General features: G+C 42.1%; 1 protein-coding gene across 1 annotated transcript in view; it reads left to right on the top strand.

The window, feature by feature from the left end:
• LOC124612550 (valine--tRNA ligase) overlaps positions 1 to 23895 on the top strand; it is a 208721-nt gene that overhangs the window by 155131 nt on the left and 29695 nt on the right. Inside the window, exons 13-15 of the mRNA XM_047140825.1 lie at positions 12108 to 12255; positions 12348 to 12817; positions 21339 to 21698. Of these exons, the coding sequence (XP_046996781.1) occupies positions 12108 to 12255; positions 12348 to 12817; positions 21339 to 21698 (978 nt within the window). The remainder of the gene's footprint in view (positions 1 to 12107; positions 12256 to 12347; positions 12818 to 21338; positions 21699 to 23895) is intronic.

Raw genomic sequence — 23895 nt, 5'->3', positions numbered from 1 at the left:
CACATACGTCATGTCTCTGACATTGATTCCCTTGGTCTCCCACCACCTGGAAGAGCATTTCAGACACCATCTCCATAAGTTATCCAACCTGCTGACAGTTGACTGCCACCTTGAGCCACCACTATTCAACCTTTAACCTAACCACAGCGTTCCTCCTTGACATCCTCCTTATAGGATCCAGACCCTTCCTAGCTGACCTTTTCTATTTCCCACATCCCACCAAAACTCCCTACCATCACTCCGTTAAATCCAGAGCTGAAAAAATCCTGGAACACTGTTAACTTTTCCACTAAAATCCCCAGCCCCATAGATGTCTCAGTGCTATCCAAAGGTTTCGTCTTCAGCCCTACACCCAAATTTGATCATGTCAGATTTGTCAAAGACCTATTCTCCTTGTCCTGATCCATGCAAGGGAAACACACCTTTGTCACCAGTCTCTCTAACCAAAGCCAATATAATTCCCACATTGAACCCTGCCTCTCCAATTTCATACCACCATGCAATCTTGATTCTGTTACCCTCCCACCCAATGCTCTGCTCATCTTCCAGGAATTCCTTATTCTAGCCTCTGCCAGTTATCTGACTCCTTCACCTATAAACCCCATCAGAGTGATACCATCCAAGAAGTATATCATAACCTCCAACCCCTGCTCAAAACCTGGCCCTTCCCAGAACGTCTTCCCTGAATCCATTTCCCTTCTCACCCCTATGATATCCCACACACCCAGTATCTACATGCTCCCTAAAATCCCAAACACAACAATACTAAACGTCACGTCATTGCTGGTTATTGTGCTACCACTGAAAGAATTTTGGCTCTTATTGACCATCACTTTCAACCAATTGCCTGAAATCTAGCCTCCCACACAAAGACACCAACCACTTCTCTCACCTACTTTCCACCATCCCCACCCCTTTATTTCCTGGATGCCTATTCATCACTGTCGATGCCATTTCCCTATACACCAACATCCCTCATGTTCAAGGTCTTGCCACTATTGAATACTGCCTTTCCCAACATCCTTCAGACTCCATATCCACTACCTCGTTCCTCATACACCTTACTAACATTATCCTAACACACAACTACTTCTGTGGAGGGAAGGTGCACAACCATATCCTCAGCACTGCCATGGGCATCTACATCGCAACCTCCTCTGCCAACCTGTATACAGGCCATCTAGAAGAGACCTTCCTAGTATCCTAAATGCCAAACCCCTGCTTTGGTTCAAGTTAATTGGTGATACCATCATGATTTAGACTCAGGGCCAAGGCACCCTGTCATTCCTACATACCTTTCTCACCCATCCATTTCAGCTGGTCCTCCTCAGCCCAGTGGGCCACTTTCCTGGGCTTCGACCGCCTCATCTCTGATGGCTCCATCCACACCTCCATCCACATTAAATCCACCAACCACACCTGTATTTCAACAATTACCATCCCTTCCCCACCAGGAAATCCCTCCCATACAGTCTAGCCACCCAAAGATGGCATATCTGCAGTGACAGCAATTCCCTAGCACAGTTTGCTGAAGGTCTCACAAAGGGCTTCACAGGCAGGCTGGGTCCCCTGCCCCATACACCCAAAATCTTCCTCATACCCCGAAGAATCAGCTACAAAAGGAACGCTCCCCCTGGCCAGCCATTATCACCCCAGACGTAAAGAATTGTGGCCCTCATTGGCCAACATCTCCATCCAGTTTCACCCTGTAGGTCCGGGGGCTAGAATAGGCCTGAGGTATCCCTACCTGTCGTAAGAGGTGACTAAAAGGAGTCTCACACTTTTCAGCACAGTAAGTACAGGTCCCATTTTATAGTTTGACCTGCCACTTTCCAAATTCTACAGAAGTATGGGCCATATGGGGAAGGATGCCTTATGAGGTGCACGAGTTATCCATAGTGCCCTTGCATTCGATCTCCTGAACCTCTTGTCACGGCTTTGCATCTCCTCCCTCTGCGGGTCTGGGGGTTTGAAGAGGCCTGAGGTATTTCTGCCTGCCGTAAGAGGCGACTAAAAGGAGTCTCACCCCTTTTGGCCATTATGTGATGATCCCCTGTAGGGTTTGACCTCCATTTTTCAAAATTTTCCTGAAGAGCAAACCAATTGGGGAAGGGCACCTTTCATGGTGCATCGTGTCCATCATGTGCTGAGACCTATCACATCCTTCGTCGACATGGATCTGAACTTCTGCTCATTCTCCAACTGTTCGGCGAAGTGTCCCTCCTGGGTGAATATTTTTCCATCAACTGTGTAGTATTGTTTTCTACGCTGATGATGATAATCGACTTGTTTGCTTGGTTGCACCTGATATCCAGCATGGTAACCAGTCTGTTGTGGTGGGTCTGCCATGTACCCTGTTGGTTGTAGCTCCCTGACCACGCAGGGATCACTCTGCTGATGCCTGCGCCATTAACTCCCCATCCCCACGTATGCCAAGGAGTAGATGCCAGTCACCCTATGGCATTGGGACTCCCGGAAATGGCCATCCCACCAGGTGGCCTTTGTTGTGGCTGGGTGGTGCCCATTGGGAGGGCCTCTGGTTGGAATGGGTGGCATCAGGGCAGATGACACGTGATGAAGCGTATACTTCATCTCTTGCTGGTGGTCAAACACCAGCAGTTTCTAAGCGTTCACAGGCTCAATTCAGTGCATGGAAGTACGACCCCCAAATCGTTCCCTTCCCTAGCCACACCATGGGAGAAATGTCAGGCTAAGGATGGCAGCAGCTCTTATTCGCCATGGTACCTTGTATGTTCAAGAGCTGATGGGGAATCTTTCACGACGATGAAGCCTCAGTTTTTTGTTGAGCATTTAGAGGACAGGTTAGGGGAGGTGGAGAGCTTGTCCAAAATGAGATCTGGGTCAGTCTTGATCAAAACAGCATCGTCTGTCCAGGCACAGGCATTACTTGCTTGTGAGAAGCTGGGGTATGTTTCTGTAACCATCATGCCCCATAAGAGCTTAATTATGATCCAGGGAATTATATTTCGTTCGGCGTGTCCACCAGGGTCTGAGGGATAATCAGGTTGCCACTGCTGCCTTCATCTTGGTCTTCAAGGGTGATACATTACCCGAGAAGATCAAGGTGCTGCTCTACCACTGTGATGTAAAGCCCTATATCCCTCCCCCAACACGGTGCTTTAAATGCTGGAAGTTCGGCCATATGTCTTCCCACTGTACTTCCAGCATCACATGTCGAGATTGCGGATACTCCATGTGCCCCGCCTCCCATCTGTGTCAATTGCAGAGAGCACCATTCGCCTTGCTTATCTGACCGCAGGATTCTCCAGAAAGAAAGCAAAATCATGGATTAAAAGAACCTGGGCCAACTGACGTACACTGAGGCTAAGAGGAAATTTGAATGCCTATATCCTGTACATATGACATCGTCTTACGGCGCCGCTACAACAGTTCAAGCCCCTTCAGCTCTGCCAACCCGAGACACCTTTCAGAGACGGAAGACTACACCTGCCCCATTGATGGCGGGGGCACTTCCTTCCCTGTTGCTCCTACACCACCTACTTTGGGAGCAACCGCTCCTCCCCCAACCATTGGGGATATCAGTCCCCACTTCTGCGCTGGAGAAGCCTCGGCTTCTCTCGCTAGGAAGGGGTCCTTTGGGTAACTCGCTTCCCAGGTTTCTGCTAGTGGGAAAGATGACACCCACCAGTGGCTGAAGTGCCCAAAAGCAGCTGATTGTAGGGCTTCACGATCAGTGAAGTACTCCCAGACAGGAAAACCCAAGGAGCAGTGAGAGAGATCCAGAAAGAAGATCCCCAAGACCGAGGGAATTGCAGTGGCACCCATACCACCGCTACCTACAAGCTCTGCGTCTGCAGGTGAGGTGGAGATTCTGGTGTCCGCTGATAACCTAGATCTCGCCGGACCATCAAACACAAGGGATATAGACAGCTCAGGCAATAAGTTGGTGGCAGCAGGTGACCCTGAGGCGTAAACTGCCTCATTGAATATTCCATGCCTTCCCTGTCTCACAATGATGTCATTCTCCAGTGGAGTTGTGGCAGTTTTTTCCACTGCCTGGCTGAGCTACACCAACTGTTAAAATTTACACTTGCTCTCTGCATTGCCTTCCAGCAAAACCTGGTTCCCAGCAATGCGGACCCCTGCCCTCCGTGGCTATAAGGGATATTACAGTCGAGGAGTAGGTGGAGTTTGCGTTTATGTCTTAAACGCAGTGTATAGTGAAACTGTGCCGCCTTCAAACCCCCTCTTGAAGCTGTGGCTGTCAGAATAAGAATGACGCAGGAAATAACTGTCTCCAACGTATATCTTCCTCCAGATGGTGCAGTAAATTTATTAGCTGCACTGATTGATCAACTCCCTAAACGTGATTCTTGAGTTTCTCCCGGCGTATTTGATAATCAAAATATCCATGGGTGTACTGCCGGTCTACAGTGTCCAACGGACACAATATTTCGGCGATCATACATGTCGCCATCATCAGGTGAACTGACGGACTGAGTTCCTGTGAACGTGCCGGTTTGGAGATCTGTACGCTATGGCTGCTCAGCCATAGCGTACGGATCTCTGTACCGGCACGTTCACAGGAGCTCAGTCCATCAGTTCACCTGATGATGGCGACATGTATGATCGCTGAAATATTGTGCCCGTTGGACACTGTAGACCGGCAGTACACCCGTGGATATTTTGATTAACTCCCTAAACCTTTCCTATCTTCAGGAGATTTTAATGCCCATAACCCCATGTGGGGTTGTACGTGCGTACTGGCCGAGGCAGAGATGTCAAAATTTTACTGTCTCAGTTCAACCTCTGCCTCTTAAATACTGGGGCTGCCACGCATTTCAGTGTTGCTCATGGTAGTTACTCAGCCATTGATTGATCAGTTTACAGCCCAGGATGTTGCCCATCTATCCACTGGAGAGCACATGTCGACCTTTGTAGTAGTGACCCCTTCCCCATCTTCTTGTCACTGCCCCAGCATCATGCTTATGGACGCCTGCCCAGATGGGCTTTAAAACAAGGCGGACTGGGAAACTGTCACCCCTTGTGTCACTGTTCAATCTCCCTCACACGGGAACATCGATGTGTTGGTTGAGCAGGTGACTACAACACTCCTTTCTATGGCAGACAACGCGATCCCTCGCTCTTTAGGGTCCCCGGCGAAAGACAGTCCCTTGGTGGTCGCCGGAAGTTGCTGAAGCAATTGAGCAGCATCGGTGACCTCTGCAGTGGCATAAGCGGCACCCTTCGCTGGAGCACCTCATTGCCTTTAAACGGCTCCCTGCCCGCATTCGCCAGCTTATCAAATGACGGAAGCAGGAGTGTTGGGCGTACATCTCGACCGTTGGGTGCCGTACGTCACCTTCCCAAGTCTGGGCAAGGAGAAAATGTGTTTTTGGGTACCAGACCCCAACAGGTGTTCCTGATGTTAACATAAATTTCATGTTATCAACCGACACAATCACGATTTCCGAGCACTTTGCTAAACACTATGCTCGAGCCTCTGCATCGGAGAATTACCCCCCAGCCTTCCACACTCTCAAATGGCGGCTGGAGGGGAAAGTCCTCTCATTCACTACAAGCCTCAGTGAATCCTATAACACCCCATTTACAGAATGGGAGCTCCTCAGTGCACTTGCATGTTGCCCCAACGCCGCTATTGGGCCAGATTGAATCCACAGCCAGATGATTAAACATTTCTCATCTGACTAAAAGTGATATCTCCTAATCATCTTGAACCGGATCTGGTGCGATGACGTCTTTCCGTCGCAATGGCGGGAGAGCACCACTATTACAGTGCTCAAACCCAGTAAAAACCTGCTTGATGCAGATAGGTATCAGTCCATCAGCCTCAACAACATTCTTTGTAAGCTGCTGGAATGTATGGTGTGTCGGCGGTTGTGTTGGGTCCTGGAGTCACGTGGCCTACGTGCTCCATGTCAGGGCGGCTTCTACCAGGGTCGCTCTTTTGTCTGAGCAACCTTTTCCAGATGCCAGTGCCTGGATGCCGTCTTTTTTGAGTTACGTAAAGCATATTACGCAATCCGGGGACATCATATCCTTGCCACATTTTATGAGTGGGGTCTCCGTGGCCTGCCCTCGATTTTTATCCAAAACTTCCCGTTGCTCCGTACTTTGTGTGTCCAAGTTGGTGCCTCCCATAATTCCCCCTATATCCAGGAGAGTGGGGTCCCGCTGGGCTCTGTGTTGAGTGTATCTCTATTTTTAGTGGCCATTAATGGTCTAGCAGCAGCTATAGGGCTGTCCATCTCACCTTCTCTGTATGCATTTCGTACTGCTCCACCAGTTGAAGAGTGGCATCTACAGGGAGCCATCCACAAGGCACAGTCATGAGCTCTAACCCACGGTTTCCAATTTTTGGCCACAAAGTCGTGTCTTGTGCGCTTCTATCAGCGTTGTACCATTCATCTGGAACCAGAACTTTTCCTTAATGACAATCCACGCACTGTAGTGGAGACATTCGATTCTTAGGACTGGTTTTTGACGCCTGATTGGCGTGGCTTCCTCACCTTTGTCAGCTTAAACAGAAGTGCTGCCAGCACCTTAATGCCCTCTGCTGCCTGAGCAACACCAACTGGGGAGCAGATCACTCTACACTGCTGCAGCTCTACAGAGCCCTTGTTCGATCCCATCTTGGCTATGGGCGTCTGGTTTATTGTTCGGCAGCGCCCTCAGAATTGCGTTTACTCGACCCAGTGCACCAATGTGGCGTTCGCCTAGTGACTGGAGCGTTTAGGATGAGTCCAGTGACCAGCATCCTGGTGGAAGTAGGAGTGCCTCCGTTGAAGGTTAGGCATGCACAGCTGCTGACCAGTTATGTTGCATACATTCGTAGTTCTTCTGCGCACTGAATTACCATCTCTTTTTTCCCACCCACGGTGGCCCATCTGCCACACTGGCAGCCCAGGTCAGTGCTTCCAATTGCAGTTCGTGTCCGATTCCTTCTTTCCGAACTGGAGTCCTTGCCTTTACCACCTATGCTTGAGGTCCATTTACGTACACCTCTATGGTGTACACCTAGGCTGCGGCTTTGCCTGGACCTTTTACATGGCCTTAAGGACTCTGTTAACCCCACAGCTCTCCATTGCCACTCCCTCTTGATTATTTACATGCATCAAGGCCATGAAGTGGTTTACACCGACGGCTAGATGGCTAATGAACATGTCGGCTTCACGTATGTCTGTGGAGGATATATTAAACAGCATTCCTTACCCGATGGCTACAGTGTTTTCACTGGCAAGCTGGTGGCTATATCTTGTGCTCTTGAGCACATCTGTTCATGCCCTGGGGAGTCACTTCTTCTGTGTACTGACTCCTTGAACAGCCTACAAGCTATTGACCAGTGCTATCCTCATCATCCTATGGTAGCAACCATCCAGGAGTCCATCTGTGCCCTGGAATGGTCCAGTCGTTCAGTGGTGTTTGTCTAGACCCCCTGGTCGAGTCAAAATCCCAAACAACGAACTTGCCGACAAGCTGGCCAAACAGGCTAAGCGAAAACTGCGTATGGAGACCAACTTATTTGCAACTGACCTGCGTTCAGTACTATGCTGCAAGGTTTTGCAGCTTTGGGTGATGGAATGGCATAACCTCAGTACGCACAACAAACTGCATGCCATTAAGGACACACATGGCTACCTCCTGCGCCATGATGACCCAACTCAGTGTCGGTGTGGCGCCAGGCTGACAGTGGCCCATATCTTGGTGAGCTGTCCTCCTTTGGCTGCCCTGCAATGGACTCTTCAGTTACTGGACTTGTTGCAATTAATTTTAGCTGACAACACCTCATAGGCCAATTTAGTTTTATGTTTTATACATGAATAGTTTTTGTGCATGTCCTTTGTCCCTTTGTGTTCTCCACTCTAATGCTTTTTGGCTGGATGTTTTTATGTGTCGCAGAGTGGCTGGCTTTTCCTTTTCATTCTCTTGGTCGACCAGCCATGGTCATCTGCTCTCTTGTTTTTATCCCTTCTACCTGTTTCTTACTTTTCTCTGTGGTTTTCTTTTCCTGTTTTGTCCATAGTAGTGTTGGTTGTCCTTCTGTCGTTCTTGTGGTTTTTCCATTCTCATGTTATTGTGCTGTATGTCTCCTTTCTTTTCTTCTTTCCCTTGTGTAATTATTTTACCGGGAACAAGGAACCGATGACCTTGCAGTTTGGTCCCTTCCTCCCCCCCTCCTTTAAACCAACTGACCAACCAACAATTCAACCATCCAATTGCCCAAAATCTAGCCTCCCATGTCAAAGATGCCAACCACTTCCTTCATTGATGCTCCACCAACCCCACCCCTTAGCTTTTGGATCCCTACTCATAATTGTTGATGCCACTTCCCTGTACACCAACATCCCACAAGCTCATGGCCTTACAGCTATTTAACACTACCTCTCCCAACATACTTCAAATTCCAAACTCACTACCTCATTCCTCACACTCCTTACTAACTTTATCCTGACACACAACTACTTCTCCTTTGAAGGGAAGTTATACAAACAAATCCACAGCACAGCCATGGGTATCTGCATGGCACCCTTGTGTGCCAACCCATTGATGGACCATCCAGAGGAAAACTTCCTAGCCTCCCAAAATGCCAAACTCATGGTCTTGTTAAGGTTCATTGATATATCTTCATGTTCAGGTATCAGGACCAAGACACTGTCCTCATTCCTTCCAAACCTCAACACCTTCTCTCCCATCCACTTCACCTGGTCCTCCTCAGCACAGTGTGCCATTTTCCTGGACACTGATCACCTCCTCTCTGATGGCTCCATCCTCGCTTCTGCCAACATTAAACCTACCAACCACCAACAGTACTTGCATTTCGACAGCTGCCATCCCTTCCACACCAAAAATCCTTGCCATACTACCCGGCAGTCCAGGAACAGTGTGTCTCCAGTGGTGTGATCTCCCTTGCTCAGTATGCTAAGGGTCTCTCAAAATCTTTCACAGAACTAGCCTGCAGACAGATTTCCCGAGCCATATCCCCACACATCCCCAATCCTCCTAACCAGCCCTAAGAACTAGCTACAGAGGAGCACCCCTTTTGCACCTAATACCTCCCATGGACTGGAACAACTGAACCATGTCCTTCATCAGAGCATTTATTATGTATCATCACGCACTGATATGAGGGACCAATTAACAAAGATCCTTCCTACCCCTCCTAAAGTGGAGTTCCATCCCTGATGCACTCTCAATCCCACCCCCTTGCCATAAGGATCATATCCCTGTGGAAGACGCAGGTGCAAGATCTGCCTAATCCAGCTACTCAGCACTTCCTTTCCCAATCTTTTCACTGGCTTATCCTAATTCCTCAGAGACCAGGCCACCTGTGAAAGCAGCCAGTCGTATATCAGCTTTGTTGCAGTCATTGCACAGCTTTCTATGTTGGTATGACTACCAACCAGCTCTCCACCAGAATGAATGACCACTGTCAAACAGTGGCCAAGAGTAAAGTGGACCACCCTTTGGCACAACATGCAGCTGAGCATAACACACTTGATTTCAGTGGCTGCTTTATAACCCGGTCCATCTGGGTCCTTCCCTTGACCTCCAGATTTTCTGAACTGCACAGAAGGGAATTACCCTTTCAACACATTCTCTGCTCCTGAAATTATCCCACCCCCAACGTAAGATAACCTACTGTCCCCACAACCTCTATCCAACAGTTTCTGCCCCCTCTGTCTGTCACCACCTCGGAGATGGCCTTAGGATGTCTTACCAGTTTACTATTATAACAGTTCTGTCACCCCCCACCCCCGCTTCCACATAACACTCGAAGAAAGATAAATGCAAAAAACTGCATTTCGACCTAAATAGTTTTGTGTATAAGTTAATTGACATATAAAGAATTTTATATAAAGACTTGACGTAGGCAAAGGAGCTAATGCAGGTTTAATTTTGAGATATGCAGTTACAGTGTAAAACTATATTATCAGCAACAGCAACAAAAAAGAAATTACAAAAAAAGGCCATAAAAACTTCTTTAAAATGTTCTAAATGCCCATTGTATTCTGCAACATTTATCAACAGTCATACATTGAAGGATATCAGTACAGACCGGATACTACTGCAATTATTACAACTTGTATATAGGTTTCATCTTTGAGATTACTCCAGAGAAAAAACTGCAAGGCATAAAATGAGATAAGTGTGCAGACTATGCTACCAGGAAAGAGCTGGATGAGTGTGTACTAACCATGATTGAGCTGTATGTTATGCAGATGAAGGCTGTCAAGGCATGTCAGTGCAGTAAAATTTCAGGCTTTTTACTCAATTTGCAGTGTGTCTGTGACATTTCAGAAGGCGTGTTCTAGCTTCTGCCTTCTAGGGATGTGTCAGAATCTTGCAGTCCATTTCCTTATATAGTCACAGGTGATGTGAATTATATAAATCTCTGCCACAGCTCCTCCCTAACCGCTAAATGCAGAATGTTGTCCATCTCAATTCGTAATGAAAAACAGATGTTGCAATGATTTTGCATTTGATGCCTATTATAAAATATGTTGCAGCATATGAAATCTAGCTAATATATTGAATTTTTCTTTAGACTTGGCTGGAGGTCTTTATCTGCCACCAATCTCAAGAAAACTGATCTGACGTAGAACACTAATTTGCTATCGTGCTGCACTGGAGATAAAGCCAGAGTGAAATGTTTACAACATTCTTCATATTCCATAAACAGTTAGAGATATAGAAATGAGATTTTAACAGAGAGATAAAGGGGCTGGCCAGTACTTACCTCAGCTCAGTACAGCCGATAGATACACATAAAAATACACATTTTATGTGTATCTATCGGCTGTACTGAGCTGAGGTAAGTACTGGCCAGCCCCTCTATCTCTCTGTTAGTATTTGTTTCACATCTTTATATGAGATTTTCCATGAATCATTTAGAAACGAGATTTTGGCAAGTAATAGCATACAAAGAGGTGAGTATCTTGATGCATGGTTATTATGCAAAACTTCATTATCTACCATGTTATTCCACTAACTACAGACTTTTTCAATGAAAGAATTCAATTTTTAAGGACCATCAATGGTTGGTGAAATAAGAAATGCTATGGATTTGAGAACAACATAAGTGAAGAAATTACACATTTATTTTACTGAGAATGCGCTTTTTCAGAATTCTTTTGCAACTGCGTCTGCACAACGTGTTAGTGAGGTGAGACTGTTTAAACTCTGCTGTGTTTTCAGAAAAGAAGCAAATTTTAACATGGCAACCAGAGAAATCTGTAGATTTTACTCAAATTTCACCACTCATGATGCTTCTCTGAAAGTTGCAAATGGCAACAAGCCAGGTGCAAATAAATCGCTGCATTTAAAAAAAATTAAGAAGTTTATGTTGATATCTCTGTACTTAACATTGCTATGACAAGAAACAATGTGTCATTTAGTGAGGATTTTGTGCAGTCATTTAGATGAAAACACAATGACTGTGTGGAAAGTCCACCTTGGAATATAGATGGATTTTTCATGGTATCCATAGGACAGTTTTGTTTCCCCCAGTGAAATTCAGTTTCCTTGCAGCTTTATTTCCTAATTTTTTCAATGTTTAGCAAACAGTTCCAAGGATTATGTCATCTTCGGAAACCTGTTGGGCCTGCTTCGTGAACTAACTGTTGTATGTACTGAACTGTCAGTCCGTCAAGGGAGGCAGCTATAATATGTCTGCCACATTGTTTGATAATTTGTCAATTGCACATTCATGAGATAAATGTCAAAATAAAGTGAAAAATACAGATGGATGGAAACTGACTTTCAATGGAATAAATTTGCTGGAGTTATCTGTCAGAACCATGGAATCCTAGGTAAGAATACTGTTATGGGATCTGAAACTAACTCAGTGTCAGGTGCGAATGCAGTGTTTTATCTTTGCACTATCTTAAGTGGTACATTTGTTTACAGCCAAGAAGTAAGTAATTTATTCTAGAGAACCAGAATGTGGCTGCTTCATCATGACAATGTCATTTCTTCCTGTTCCTTCTCAAAATATTCTTCTGTCTGTCCCTGTTCCCATGCATCGCTTTACCTTCTTTTGTAAGTTCTGCCTCATTTTGTTTTTCAGCAGTATATAAAAACAGCAATTGTGAAATTCATTACAGGATCTCCACAAACAATTAACAAATAGCAATTTGGATCCTAGAGAGATAGAAAGAGCAAAGCAAGGTCAGAAACAGGACTATCCCAATGGAATTCCAGAATGTGGAGCAGATGCTTTGAGGTTTGCTTTGTGTGCATATGTAAGCCAAGGTAAAAAATTAATTACTGGCACAATAATTGTTTAGTTACATAATTGTTTAAGAATTATTTCAACAGGTATCCCTTTTCTTTTCTTTTTACAGGACGAGATATAAATTTGGACATTTTGAGAGTGCAAGGATATAGATTCTTTTGCAATAAGCTTTGGAATGCCACAAAATTTGCACTTAGTTATTTAGGGACAGATTTTACGCCAAACTCTAAACCAAGAAATAAAAGTGCAAGTAACAAAGGCAAGAAAGAACTGAATAATGTGAATCACCTGTTGAGGATTATCTCATCATGTGAAAAAGACAGAAATTTCCACCTAACGATGAATGACTGTGAAATAGTTGACTCTTATCTTACTGATTATAGTTACCTCCAAGGCTACACACCTTCCAAATCAGATTTGATTGTTTTTGGTGCACTGAATGACAATGGTGAATTAGAAAGATTTCCAAATATGCTCAGGTGGTATAAGCACATTAGTAGCTTCAGCTCTGAAGGGAACAAATTGCCTGCTACAGTGTATGGTGTTTGCAGTGATGGTCCTCAAAACTCTGAAAGTGAGGTAAGAATATATGTAAAGATGTGTTTGGGAATTCATAGTTGAAATTTGTGACCATAGCATTCAACATTGTTTTTTAAGTAACCTTTGTAATTTTCTATTCTCATGGTGAAAATCTGTTCGCCATTATTCATACCTTTAAGTCTACAAATATTGAAAGAGATTTTTATTACTGGATTGACAATTTGAATATCACATCTTCAAATGATGGATGTGTTGGAATAACATGTAGTAGAGGGAAGCAATACTTCCATCAGTGGTACGGGAAACATGGTCTCGTAAAAATGAAGATTAAATTTTCAGACCCATCTTTCTCAAACATTACTGATTTCTAGAAAATATTGTTGGGCTTCTCCTCACTTGAGACTCTGAAATTTAATTTTGCACGTAAATCATAAACTTATTGTTATAATATGTGAGGAGCCAAAATATACATTTTGGAAAGTTTGGGTGATGGCCTGTCAAGAACAGTCCAACGCAACAAAATAAAAAGAAAGAAAACAACTTCTATAGCAGTATACGGTAGCAAAAGATGACAAATAGGTCTAACTGAAGATGGTGTACGGTTGAAGATACCAGATTTTCAACCTGGAAGCTGAAATTGAAGTCTGCATTCTTTGGATATAGTTCTGCTTTTGGTTACAAAAGATTAGTGCATACTAGTGAGACAGAATGTGGAGTCAGTGTATGTTCTGTACTCCTCCTTTGAATGTGTTTTTCAGTTTTATTAGGTCTCTCCACATTCGTTCCTTTTAATGTGTGTCAGGGCGCTGATGACCTCGATGTTGAGCGCCCATAAACCCCAACACACACACACACACACACACACACACACACACACACACACACACTCACTCTGTACTCCTGAATGTTAAATCAGTGACACTTGAACACCAAGACTGACATGGTAGTTCTCAGGTCTAAGAACACGCACAAAACAATATTTAGAAATTAAAGTAAGTATCATTTTAAGACTCAGGAAACGTTAGTGCAAGCATGTAGTACCTTATGAAAAGGGAAGTTTATCAGATATGTGTCAATTTGTGGTGTCTTTAAGGTCACATTTATGGTCAGCGCGTAAGTTTATGATTTTAAAGAAGTGGCTTGGTACCACCTGGAACGGAACACGAGAAATGATCATCTGGATACCTGAGGCTTACAGAGAGTGGTAATTTGGTTTTATCAAGCAGCCATTATGTTGTAAAACTTAACAAGGATATCATTGGTAGTGAAACCTAGCATGTGAGTGTGAAAGCAATGTAAAGTGTTTCCAAGAAAATGCTGGGCAAGGAGTAAACCATTTGGTATCGTTGCACATACTAGGGCTTTTCATTTTGAATTGAAAGGGGCGGGGGGGGGGGGGGGGGGGAAGTGTGTTCACATTGTTTGCACCATGCCTGTCTAGAGTGCACCAGATGTCATGCGCTTCAGTCAGTTTAGACTGTTTATGGCAAACCAGGGTGTCATGAATCTTACGTTAGTGTAAGACCTGGCCATAATTAGGTGATGCCTGTGTGGGACAATGGTCAGTGGTTGTCTTTCATATGGAATGGGGATCTTGGCGTATTGCCAGGATTGTACAAACCTCTATGGAAATACCTCTGTCTGAAGTTGCACTGCCTCCTGATGAGTTGGATGATGGTTGAGACAAAACAGTAATAGTGCACAACCTCTGTGGCACCTAATGCTCGTCAGTTGTACGTATTAAGCTTGAGCCAAAGTTGATTTTTAATTCCATTGTTGCTCTTGGAAACACCATGGTTTCCAATTCTTTGTAAAGAAAACACACCTAAAGAATGGATATATTGTCTAGGAACAATAGCTATTGCACAAATAGAATTCCAGAAAGCAAACTAAGAGCATCAGCTCAGAAATGAATCCAGTTTGTAACAGGACACAAGATTTTTCTTGTCATGAGAAGAGAATACTCTTACAAAAAAACACAGTTTTATATTCCTAAAAGATAAGTATCTGTAGCAGGTATGCTGAAGCTGATGAGGCATTCAGAAAGGGTATGCTTCTGACAGAAACAGATATATCGTAGCAGGCATGACAGATCTCACATAGCAAGTTGATACAAATAAGTAAGTGTGGAGCAACTGAAGGAACAGTGGAAAGCAAATGGCATGAGGGATACAAAAAGAATATTTTGAAGAAATGCATTTATACTGACCTTCAGCTCTTCAACATTACCAGAACATGTGACAACAGGTTTTATACACCTTGAAGTGAGATCATACATCCCAATTCCAATGTGCTATTTTAAGTGACCTATCTGTATGTGCAACATGCTTCCCACAAGAAACATTCAACATGCAGGAAATTTGTCCAACCTGTGCCTAAAATAGAACTTTGTGTTAATCTGCATGATGTTTTGTTTGACTGTTCAGGTTAGTGTGTAGTTTAGAGCTGTGAGTGTGAGGCATTAATTGATGAAGAAATTCAGAAGATTAAATTTGCAAGATGAGTAGGTACCTAATACAATAGCTAAAAATAAGTTGATATAACTCAAACATTGGACTTGGGTATCATTTACTTCAGAGACCAAAATATTATTTAAAAAGAGTCTGCAATTTGTATCTTAATTTGAACTGCACTTGCAGTGGTAGACACGGGATGCATTCATTTGTCTCCCTAATGACTTTAGTAACTTTCATAGAAATACATGCATTGTTAAGCCACTTGTTCATCCCTGCAGGCATACAGAGAACAGTTAAAAGGAAGTATCAGAAATCAGTATGTATCTACCATTTCTTCAAAAATAGAAACACATGGTGAGTGCCAAAGACCTAAAAATGATGATTTGGAAGGCATTATGCCATACTTTGCTCATCTGTAATGATAGTTCTGATGAAGTTTCGGTTACTGGTGACACAGTTACTGAAACTTGCCCAAGAGAATCAGCAGGCCCATAAAGTAGCAATCCACAACCCCACCCCAGCTGCTCTTTCTGGTGCAGCATCACTGTCACAGTGGAAGAATAAGGGGGAAGGCAGAAGGAAACCTCATCAGTGAGATGGCTTCTGTTTTCCCAGAGGAATGCAAGTGGCATCTAGCTATAAGGGAAGAAATTTGCACTTCTGATACAGGGAAATCCTTCATGCATGTGTTAGACACACATTTTACGTTATCTGAAGCCCTGTGATAAAGTATTGTTGACTCCAGGTAATTATGAAAATACATACTATTCTTTGTATTTCATACTATTTTTCCATATGGGCTCCAAATCAATTCAGATATTTGTCTCATTGCATCAGTAAATTGAGATTAGCCTGTGGTATAGTTCATCCGGGTGACTATGGAACCACCTTCGGACTGTTGTTGCGTGGAATCACTTTCTTGTCAGAAAGTTCAGCAGACCAAAAACATGGAAATCACTAGAGGCGAGATTGGGACTGTATGGTGTGCTCCAGACTCTCTCAGTGAATGACTGTAGCTTGTCAGTTATTCTGATTGCCACATGTGGCCTTGCATTGTTGTAGTAGATGACCACATTATCCACATCAAGAATCTGACATCACTTCTTCATGACGGTAGCTTGCAAATGTGACTGTGTGGAATAATAACTGTCATCGTTTATTGCTGCACTCACTGGCATGAAATCCAGTGGAAGCAGTCATGGCTATCCCAGAAGTCCATTAACATCAGATGGCACTGAACAGAATTTTTTTGTCACAGGCGAACCCAGACATTTCTACACCAGACTCTTCTGCTTCGATACTTTGGTGTGAAAGACAGTATCCATGTTTCATTATTAGTACTGTCACCCTCTTCAGCATAATGTTGCAGGTGAGTCAGTGGAGCAATAATTCACTTGCCCTTCTTCATGTCATCCAACTGCTTAGCCACCCACTGACATTAAATCTTCTGGTATGTTAAGGACTTGTGAATGATGTTGTAAACACTCCCATACAAAATGCCAAGCTCAAGGGAAGTGTCCTTGAGATACGCACACCAATCCACTTTCACAATTACATTTGCACAGGAAATTTCATCAGTCAGCTTTGAATGCGACCTCCTCGAGCACTAATTGTCTTGCAAGTCTTCAAGGCCTGTTGTGAACTCACAGTAACACCACCTCACACTTCTCAAATCAAGACACTTTTCCCCATTTGTGGGCTATATTTCCTAGTATATTTCAATGGGTGTTCTTCCCTTGTCCCATAGAAAATGAATCGCACTTTGTAGCTCATACACTGCGGGCGTGTGAAGTGCAACAGCCATCTTCAGCAACTGACAGCAGCGCCATACTGTGGAGCTACTGGCAGAGAAGGCCCATCTGATCCAAGAAAGGTCCACTGCTGGGAATGGATATGTTGACTTCACATCTACAGCCACAATTTGACTAAAGAGGGATAGGGGCAAAGACTTTCTGATTTGCTCCTAAGGAACCTTACCATTTCTGTCTTCTCCCCACAGCTGCCAACCTACTGTCAGTCCCTGTAACAGTGCAGGTGCATCAGAAACTAACTGCATATTTCCATATCTGCCTCATTGTGCATCAGTTGTCCATATGCTCTCACTAATCTCACTGCCCTTCTGCTCATAGTGTTTCTGGGGTGATTTTGGTTCATGCCATTTATTGTTGAGCTACATTTATCATGTGCATCCAGGATTGAGATCTCAAGGATCTCTTTTTGACAGATGATTTATGGCTTCTCATCATGGGGCATAAATACAGGTCATTATCCACCACTGATCTTTTATTACACTGTTTTGTTCTTGCACATACGGCAGTGGGAGGTGCTACAGGATTTGCACTCCATTGACCACTTCCTAGGCTGACATCATGTATCAAACTGAGCAGAGTCCAAAAAAGCCTGCTAGGTCAATGGTCAGCAATGCTAACTGGACACTATGCAGATAACTGGCTGTGTGTGTGGTATGATACTCAACACCACTGATGCACAAATGTCAAAAGTCTTCAGGATTGCTTAGAAGATTGCTGCTTCATGTGTTGTGGCATCAGCCTCAGGCAGGTCACAGCAGCCAGTCATGCAGTATGCAGGCCAGCCACATGTGTAATTTTACAGCTTGGGACCACAATAATGATGGAGTAGCATTTTACAATGCAGCAATCTATTGTAGTGGTGCACTGGAGGACTACATGCCGTAGCAGAAGGCAATGTTTCACAGATAGCTATGTGACAGCGGCAGGCTCCTGTCACAACACACCAGGCCCGAGTGAGTATAAATACTCCCCGCTTAGTTAGTAACAGCATTTCCATTGGTGCCGTATGTTTGCCCAGTGCCGTCTCCAGACCAGTCATCAGTTGGATGTGCAGCTTAGGAGGTACATCTTTGTCAAGCAATACCATTGACTAGGCAAAACTGCTGGTCAGCTTGCTAGTTTATTCAGGAAAGTTCCAGTATGATGACAGCATACTAGTGCAGGTCAAAGAACAGTTTTTGTCGAAGACTGTACTTCTGTGATGTCTACCATTTTGTAGTACAGAGCAGCTCCAAGCACCAGCACCCTTGTGTAGTCTAGGTAAATAAATATTGGTTAGATGATGGTTATCATAATCGAAGCCTAGTCACAACCAGTGAAAGGAAAAGAAATTGTAATTTAGGCTGTTGTTATTCGCATATAAAATAAAAATCTCTCTTCAGTTCCAACATGCTGAAACTTTTTGTTGAAATTTGGACCTCCAAGTTGCTCCATTTGAATAGGGAGACAGTGAATATCATGTAACTGGTCTTAGAGTGATGTCACTTCTTTGAATTCATTGTATAGTGTGAGGCATCTGTTTTACTTTAGATATTTTTTGGTACACAAAATATGTTGATAATCTATTTTCACTTTGACAGATAGTCAGTGGTGTTCTACAGTTTGAAGCTTGGAATGTCAGATTCCTCAGTCGGTAGGCGAGAGAATATGAAAAAGGAAATCAATAGGCGAGAGTTATAGTGGGAATTACTGAAGTGTGGTTGCAAGAGGAACAAGATTTGTGGTCAGGTGAAGGGGTATTAGCATAAAACCAAGTACTGATAATTCAGGAGTAGGTCCAGTAATGAATAAGAAAATAAGAATGCAGATAATCTACTAAGAAGAGCTTAGTGAATGTGTTATATTACCCACGATAGGTACAAAGCCAGGACCCAAGACAGTAGTAAAAGTTTATATGACTATTACCTCTGCAGATGATAAAGAGATAAGAATGTATAATGAGATGAAAGGCATTATTCAGTTCATTAAGAGAAACTTAAATTTAATTGTGATCAGGGAATGGAAGTCAGTAATAGGAAAAGTATAAGGAAGAACAGCAGGGAAAGGAATGAAAGGGGAAACCACCTAGTAGAAGTTAGTTCAGAGCACAGTCTTACTGCAAAAACTTGAGCTAAGAATTATGGAAGGTTGTATAAATGAAAGAGACTTATATTCTATACCTATATTAAGACAGATTTAGAACCAGATTTTGAGCTGCAGAACATTTCCGTAGGCAGACATTGACTCTGACCGTAACTTACTGGTCATCAGCTAAAGAAATTTGAGAAAGTCAGAAATTTAGTAGATGGGACCTGATTAAGGTGAAAGAACCAGAGGTTGTTGCAAGAGTCAGAGGCTACATTAGCCAGGTTTTGGAGTGGCATAGGTGTAATAGAAGATGATTAATTGTATTGTTTGTGATCAAAATAATCATAATGCCAGTCTTTGTCACATAGTTAGATCTAACCCATTTTGTAATGTTCCCTATCTGTTACCTAAGGTTTTACTAGCCTGATTTCTCTTATCACTCAAGTGGGTAAATTGAATATATTGTAAAAGCATTAGCTGTAATATTCCATTTGCTTCTTGACATTTCAATTTCACCTGCTGAAAAACTATGCCTATTGTGTGGTGCATGACAATAAGGCATGCTGTTTGATAAATGATGTGAAGTCAGTTCTTCCAAAAGTCTGTATATTAGAGCCTCTTAATTTCTTATCAGAAGCAAGCTCTTCTACAATGAATTAACTACAGCACTTGGCACTATTTCGATAAGAAAGTGTAATCTTTTAATTATTGGTTAGTTAGTTCAATTGTATGTTTACTTGAGCAAAAAATGGAAAGTTCTCGTAATCCACTCACTGTACGGTGTTCCATGCAGGTGGCACACAAAAAGTTACATCAAATTCTGAAATATGAGATGTGTTAATATACCAGTTACTCTATCTCCTTCAAACATCACTTGAGTTGTAATTCTATAAATTCCATTATACATTAAATGTGTCTCATCTGCCATATTATAGTTCTCAGACACAGCTACCTGAGGCAAATGGTATTCTGTTCAATTACGAATATCTAGGCTGCTTTCATTGTTCCAGCAGACTGTGTACTCTGCTCCAGACTGTCTCGAACAACATTCACTGTTGTGCACGGCAGAGAGAGTGCATAGCTTTCTTACACGATGCACATAACTAGGGGTTAAAAAAAGTCCTCTTGCACAGTACAAAATTTTGAATAGCTTTCCCTATTGGGATTCTGAGCCACCATCAATTTTTTGTACAGTAGAGGATGGTTCTTAATATAAGCTGAATGAATTTGGACCGTCTGCTCAAATAAAAACCGACACGGTGATTTTAAAATGGATTTGGTGGTAGATTTTCATTTCTGAATCTTCCTAGTCAGATGTATACATAGTTTTCTTATGTTATAGGTAGAATGCGGTGCTGAATTTACTAATTTCTGAGTCAAACTAAAAGGGTCATTAATTTTTGCAGTTTTCCATTGTCACATTTTACAAAATAACTCAGAAAATAATGAATATACTTAAACCACACCCAAGTTTGATATTTTTATGTTTCACTATATATGCTATTAAGTTTTAAGTTTGTAGCTTTCATTTTCAGCAAAATTCAAAATTATGAAAACTATTTTTTTTTTCCAAAAACTTCTGAATGAATTGGTGTCAATAGAAATGTGCTATTGTGCAAATGCAACCCTCCAGTACTAGGGGCCTGCATGCTTTGGTTTCAGTGGGGATGGGGAAAAGCTTGTTATCTTGACACTCAAAGTTAATTTACATATTGGTAGTAAGTGAGAATTCATACTTGCTTCTCCACACAAACTATTTACTGAAACAGGACAAAAAACATGATAGGAGACAAATTGGATAGCTTTAAGAGATGGCATCATGAGGACAGCAGAGGAACAAGGAGTCAAAAAGACAATGTCAGTTAGAAATCATAGGAAAAGAAATGAGATTTTGAACATAATTAATGAACAGAGAAAATATAAAAAAGCAGCATGTGAAGCAGGTAAAAATGAATACACACATCTAAAATATAAAATTGACACAAAGTACAAAATTGTGAAACAGTAATGACTAAAGAAGAAATGGAAAGCTGTAGAGGCATGCATCTACTGCTATTATTAGGAGGTTGCAATATGTGAAGTACTGTTGCACACTACCTTTCCAGATGTGCAGTGCTTGGGGTTTACTTTTAATGGTGTTATTAATAACTGTATTAATTACCTGTAATAATTTGTATATATGAAACAGTTTCTTGTAAGACATCTTATGAGTAAATGCTATTTCAGAGTTGTGAAAGTGAATCACCGATGGATCTTTGGATGCGTAGTCGGCTAGCTGCTGCTGTCAGAAGTTGTAATGAAGGCTTTGAAAAGTATGACTTCCCACAGGCAACTACTGCATGCTATAATGTGTGGCTTTATGACCTTTGTGATGTCTATCTAGAATATTTAAAGCCTGTCTTCCAGAGCAATGACAAAGAAGCAATGAAGTCAGCAAAAAATACGTTGTATACTTGCTTACATGTGGGACTTCGTTTGCTGTCTCCATTCATGCCTTTCATAACCGAAGAATTATTCCAGAGGATTCCACATTCTGGTTGTGAAGCAAAAAGTATTTGTGTTAGTCAATATCCAGATGAGAAAGAGGTGTGTATAATATTTCTAGGCATAATGTTATGGCTTTTGGTCTGATATCTTCATGGTGTCCGCATTTTAGTTATGTGCATCTCTATAGGAACTTCTAATACATAGTTCACAGTGTGTTTTACCAGTCTTTGCCTTTTTATTTGCCTTTTTGTGTTCTGTGTGTGAAAGGACATTCTAAATTGGTATGGACACTGGTAATTTTAGGTGCTTCATATGTTTTTTTGGTCTCTTCTTGCTTTGTGTGTTATCCTTGCTTGCTCTTTATTCATGTAGAAATGCTTTTATGCCAGGATGGTTGTAAGCATATATTCTTAATATCTTCATGTAAGTATTTAAGATGTTACTGTTTAGTATATACCTTTCAAAAGTTGACTGCATGTCATATTTCATAATCTTGTGTCATGTAGGGAAAATCAGAGGTCATGTTGTGCCTCTATTTTAGTGAATGTACTTTCATGCCTTTTCTGTGTACCATTTTAAAGTTGTGATCTTGGAATACTTCAGTACTTTCTCTTCAGTGTGAACTTGAATGGTTGATACAGAATTTATTTTAGTTTTTTAACACTTTGTAGTTGGCTCCCATGTACACCATTTATTGTATGGTGTAAACATTTGTAGGACAGCAGAAATTTAATGGCGATGATGATTTAACTTTGTGAAGCGATACCTACGGATTCCCAGTATAGGAGACCTGTATTTAATTTTTTGGGGGATCTTTATTCTTCAGTCTATATTGACTACACAAATGCTTTTAAAACATGATTATTCCTTCTTTCTAACAAATCTTTTTTCATATGACTTCAGTAATGTTTTCTACATATGACTTCAGTAATGTTTTCTACATATGACTTCAGTAGTAACACTTCTTTGAAAATTTAGCAGCTGTATTTATAACATGTTGAATAATCGAGGCTTCTGCCAATTGTTCATATTGTTCTTGCATGATGTTGCAAGAACAGTGACACCAACCAGCAGAAGACCCAAACATTCAACATGTCAACATATTGCCAGGAAAGCTTGAAGAATTGCAACTCCGTTTACTCTTGCAGAAATGTTTATATTTTAGCCTGGTTCTGATGTATACCATAGATACTGATAAGCAGAGGGATTAATTCCTCTAATAATATGAAAATGGATGTGTAACAAAAGAAAAAAGAACCAGAATGGGAAGACGTGTCATGAAATAAGAACCTAAACCGTTGCTCTTGAAAATAGTTTGTGTTCCTTGCATAGATAATCTCCCTTTTCTCACTGAGCATTTTTCTGTGGTCATGCCAATCCCCAGTATCAAATTAGACTTGCATGTGATTATGTATGGGCTCTCTCATAAATTAATCTCTGCCTAAATTACTTACACCTTACACCAATAATGGGAATAATCAACCACTCATCTGCAGTGCACATTCCCCCACACATGCAGACACCCAAATACACACATCCATGACTGTGGCAGAACTTTGAAAATAAATTAAACAGCATCTTTGATGTAGTACACCATTCCTATAAGATACTGAAGTTGTGAAGAACAAGATGGTCAAAATTATTTCATTGGATCACTCAAGATCTATCTGCTCCTTCATGTTTTATGACTCATTAATCAGTATTAATATACAGGAAAACCCAAGATAGAATAGAAATAATGGAAGGGTAAAGATCCCCATTCACCATATTTTTAGGCATTGAGATATCAGCAGCAACATAAACAAGATTAAAAATGTTACTGAGATTTAGGAGAATAATTTTATTATGAGGTAACTAAAACGTATTAGCTGCAGCCTCTTCATCCCAGCCATCAATCATCCTTCCCTCCACCACTCTGTCGCCCTCCACACATCCTTTCTTCTGTGATCCACTCCACCCAACACATCATCTCACCTCAGATGGGCTAGAGTGTTAGAACAATGTAGCCAGCTGGGACAGTGTAGCTTGTGCCTGCCAGCTGTTCAGTGTTACATACACACATGATGAATGATTAACTTTACTTTTTGCACTATTCACTAAGCAATGTCTTAGTGAATTATTTTGTTTGATGATAACTAATCTTAGGTGTCTCTTATATAGATAGGCTGGTTCATTGTGAACTACCAATGTTTTATTTATGATCTACCCCTAGCCACTATGCATAGTATGTATCAAGCATCAATGTAACTTCCAAACTGTCTGTTGAAAAACATTACTCACCTGCCTAAAAAATAAT

Source organism: Schistocerca americana, chromosome 4 (genome assembly GCF_021461395.2).
Source record: "Schistocerca americana isolate TAMUIC-IGC-003095 chromosome 4, iqSchAmer2.1, whole genome shotgun sequence".
Classification (NCBI taxonomy): Eukaryota; Metazoa; Arthropoda; class Insecta; order Orthoptera; family Acrididae; genus Schistocerca; species Schistocerca americana.
The sequence above is the reverse complement of the archived record's forward strand: the minus strand, read 5'-3'. Positions and strand labels throughout refer to the sequence as shown.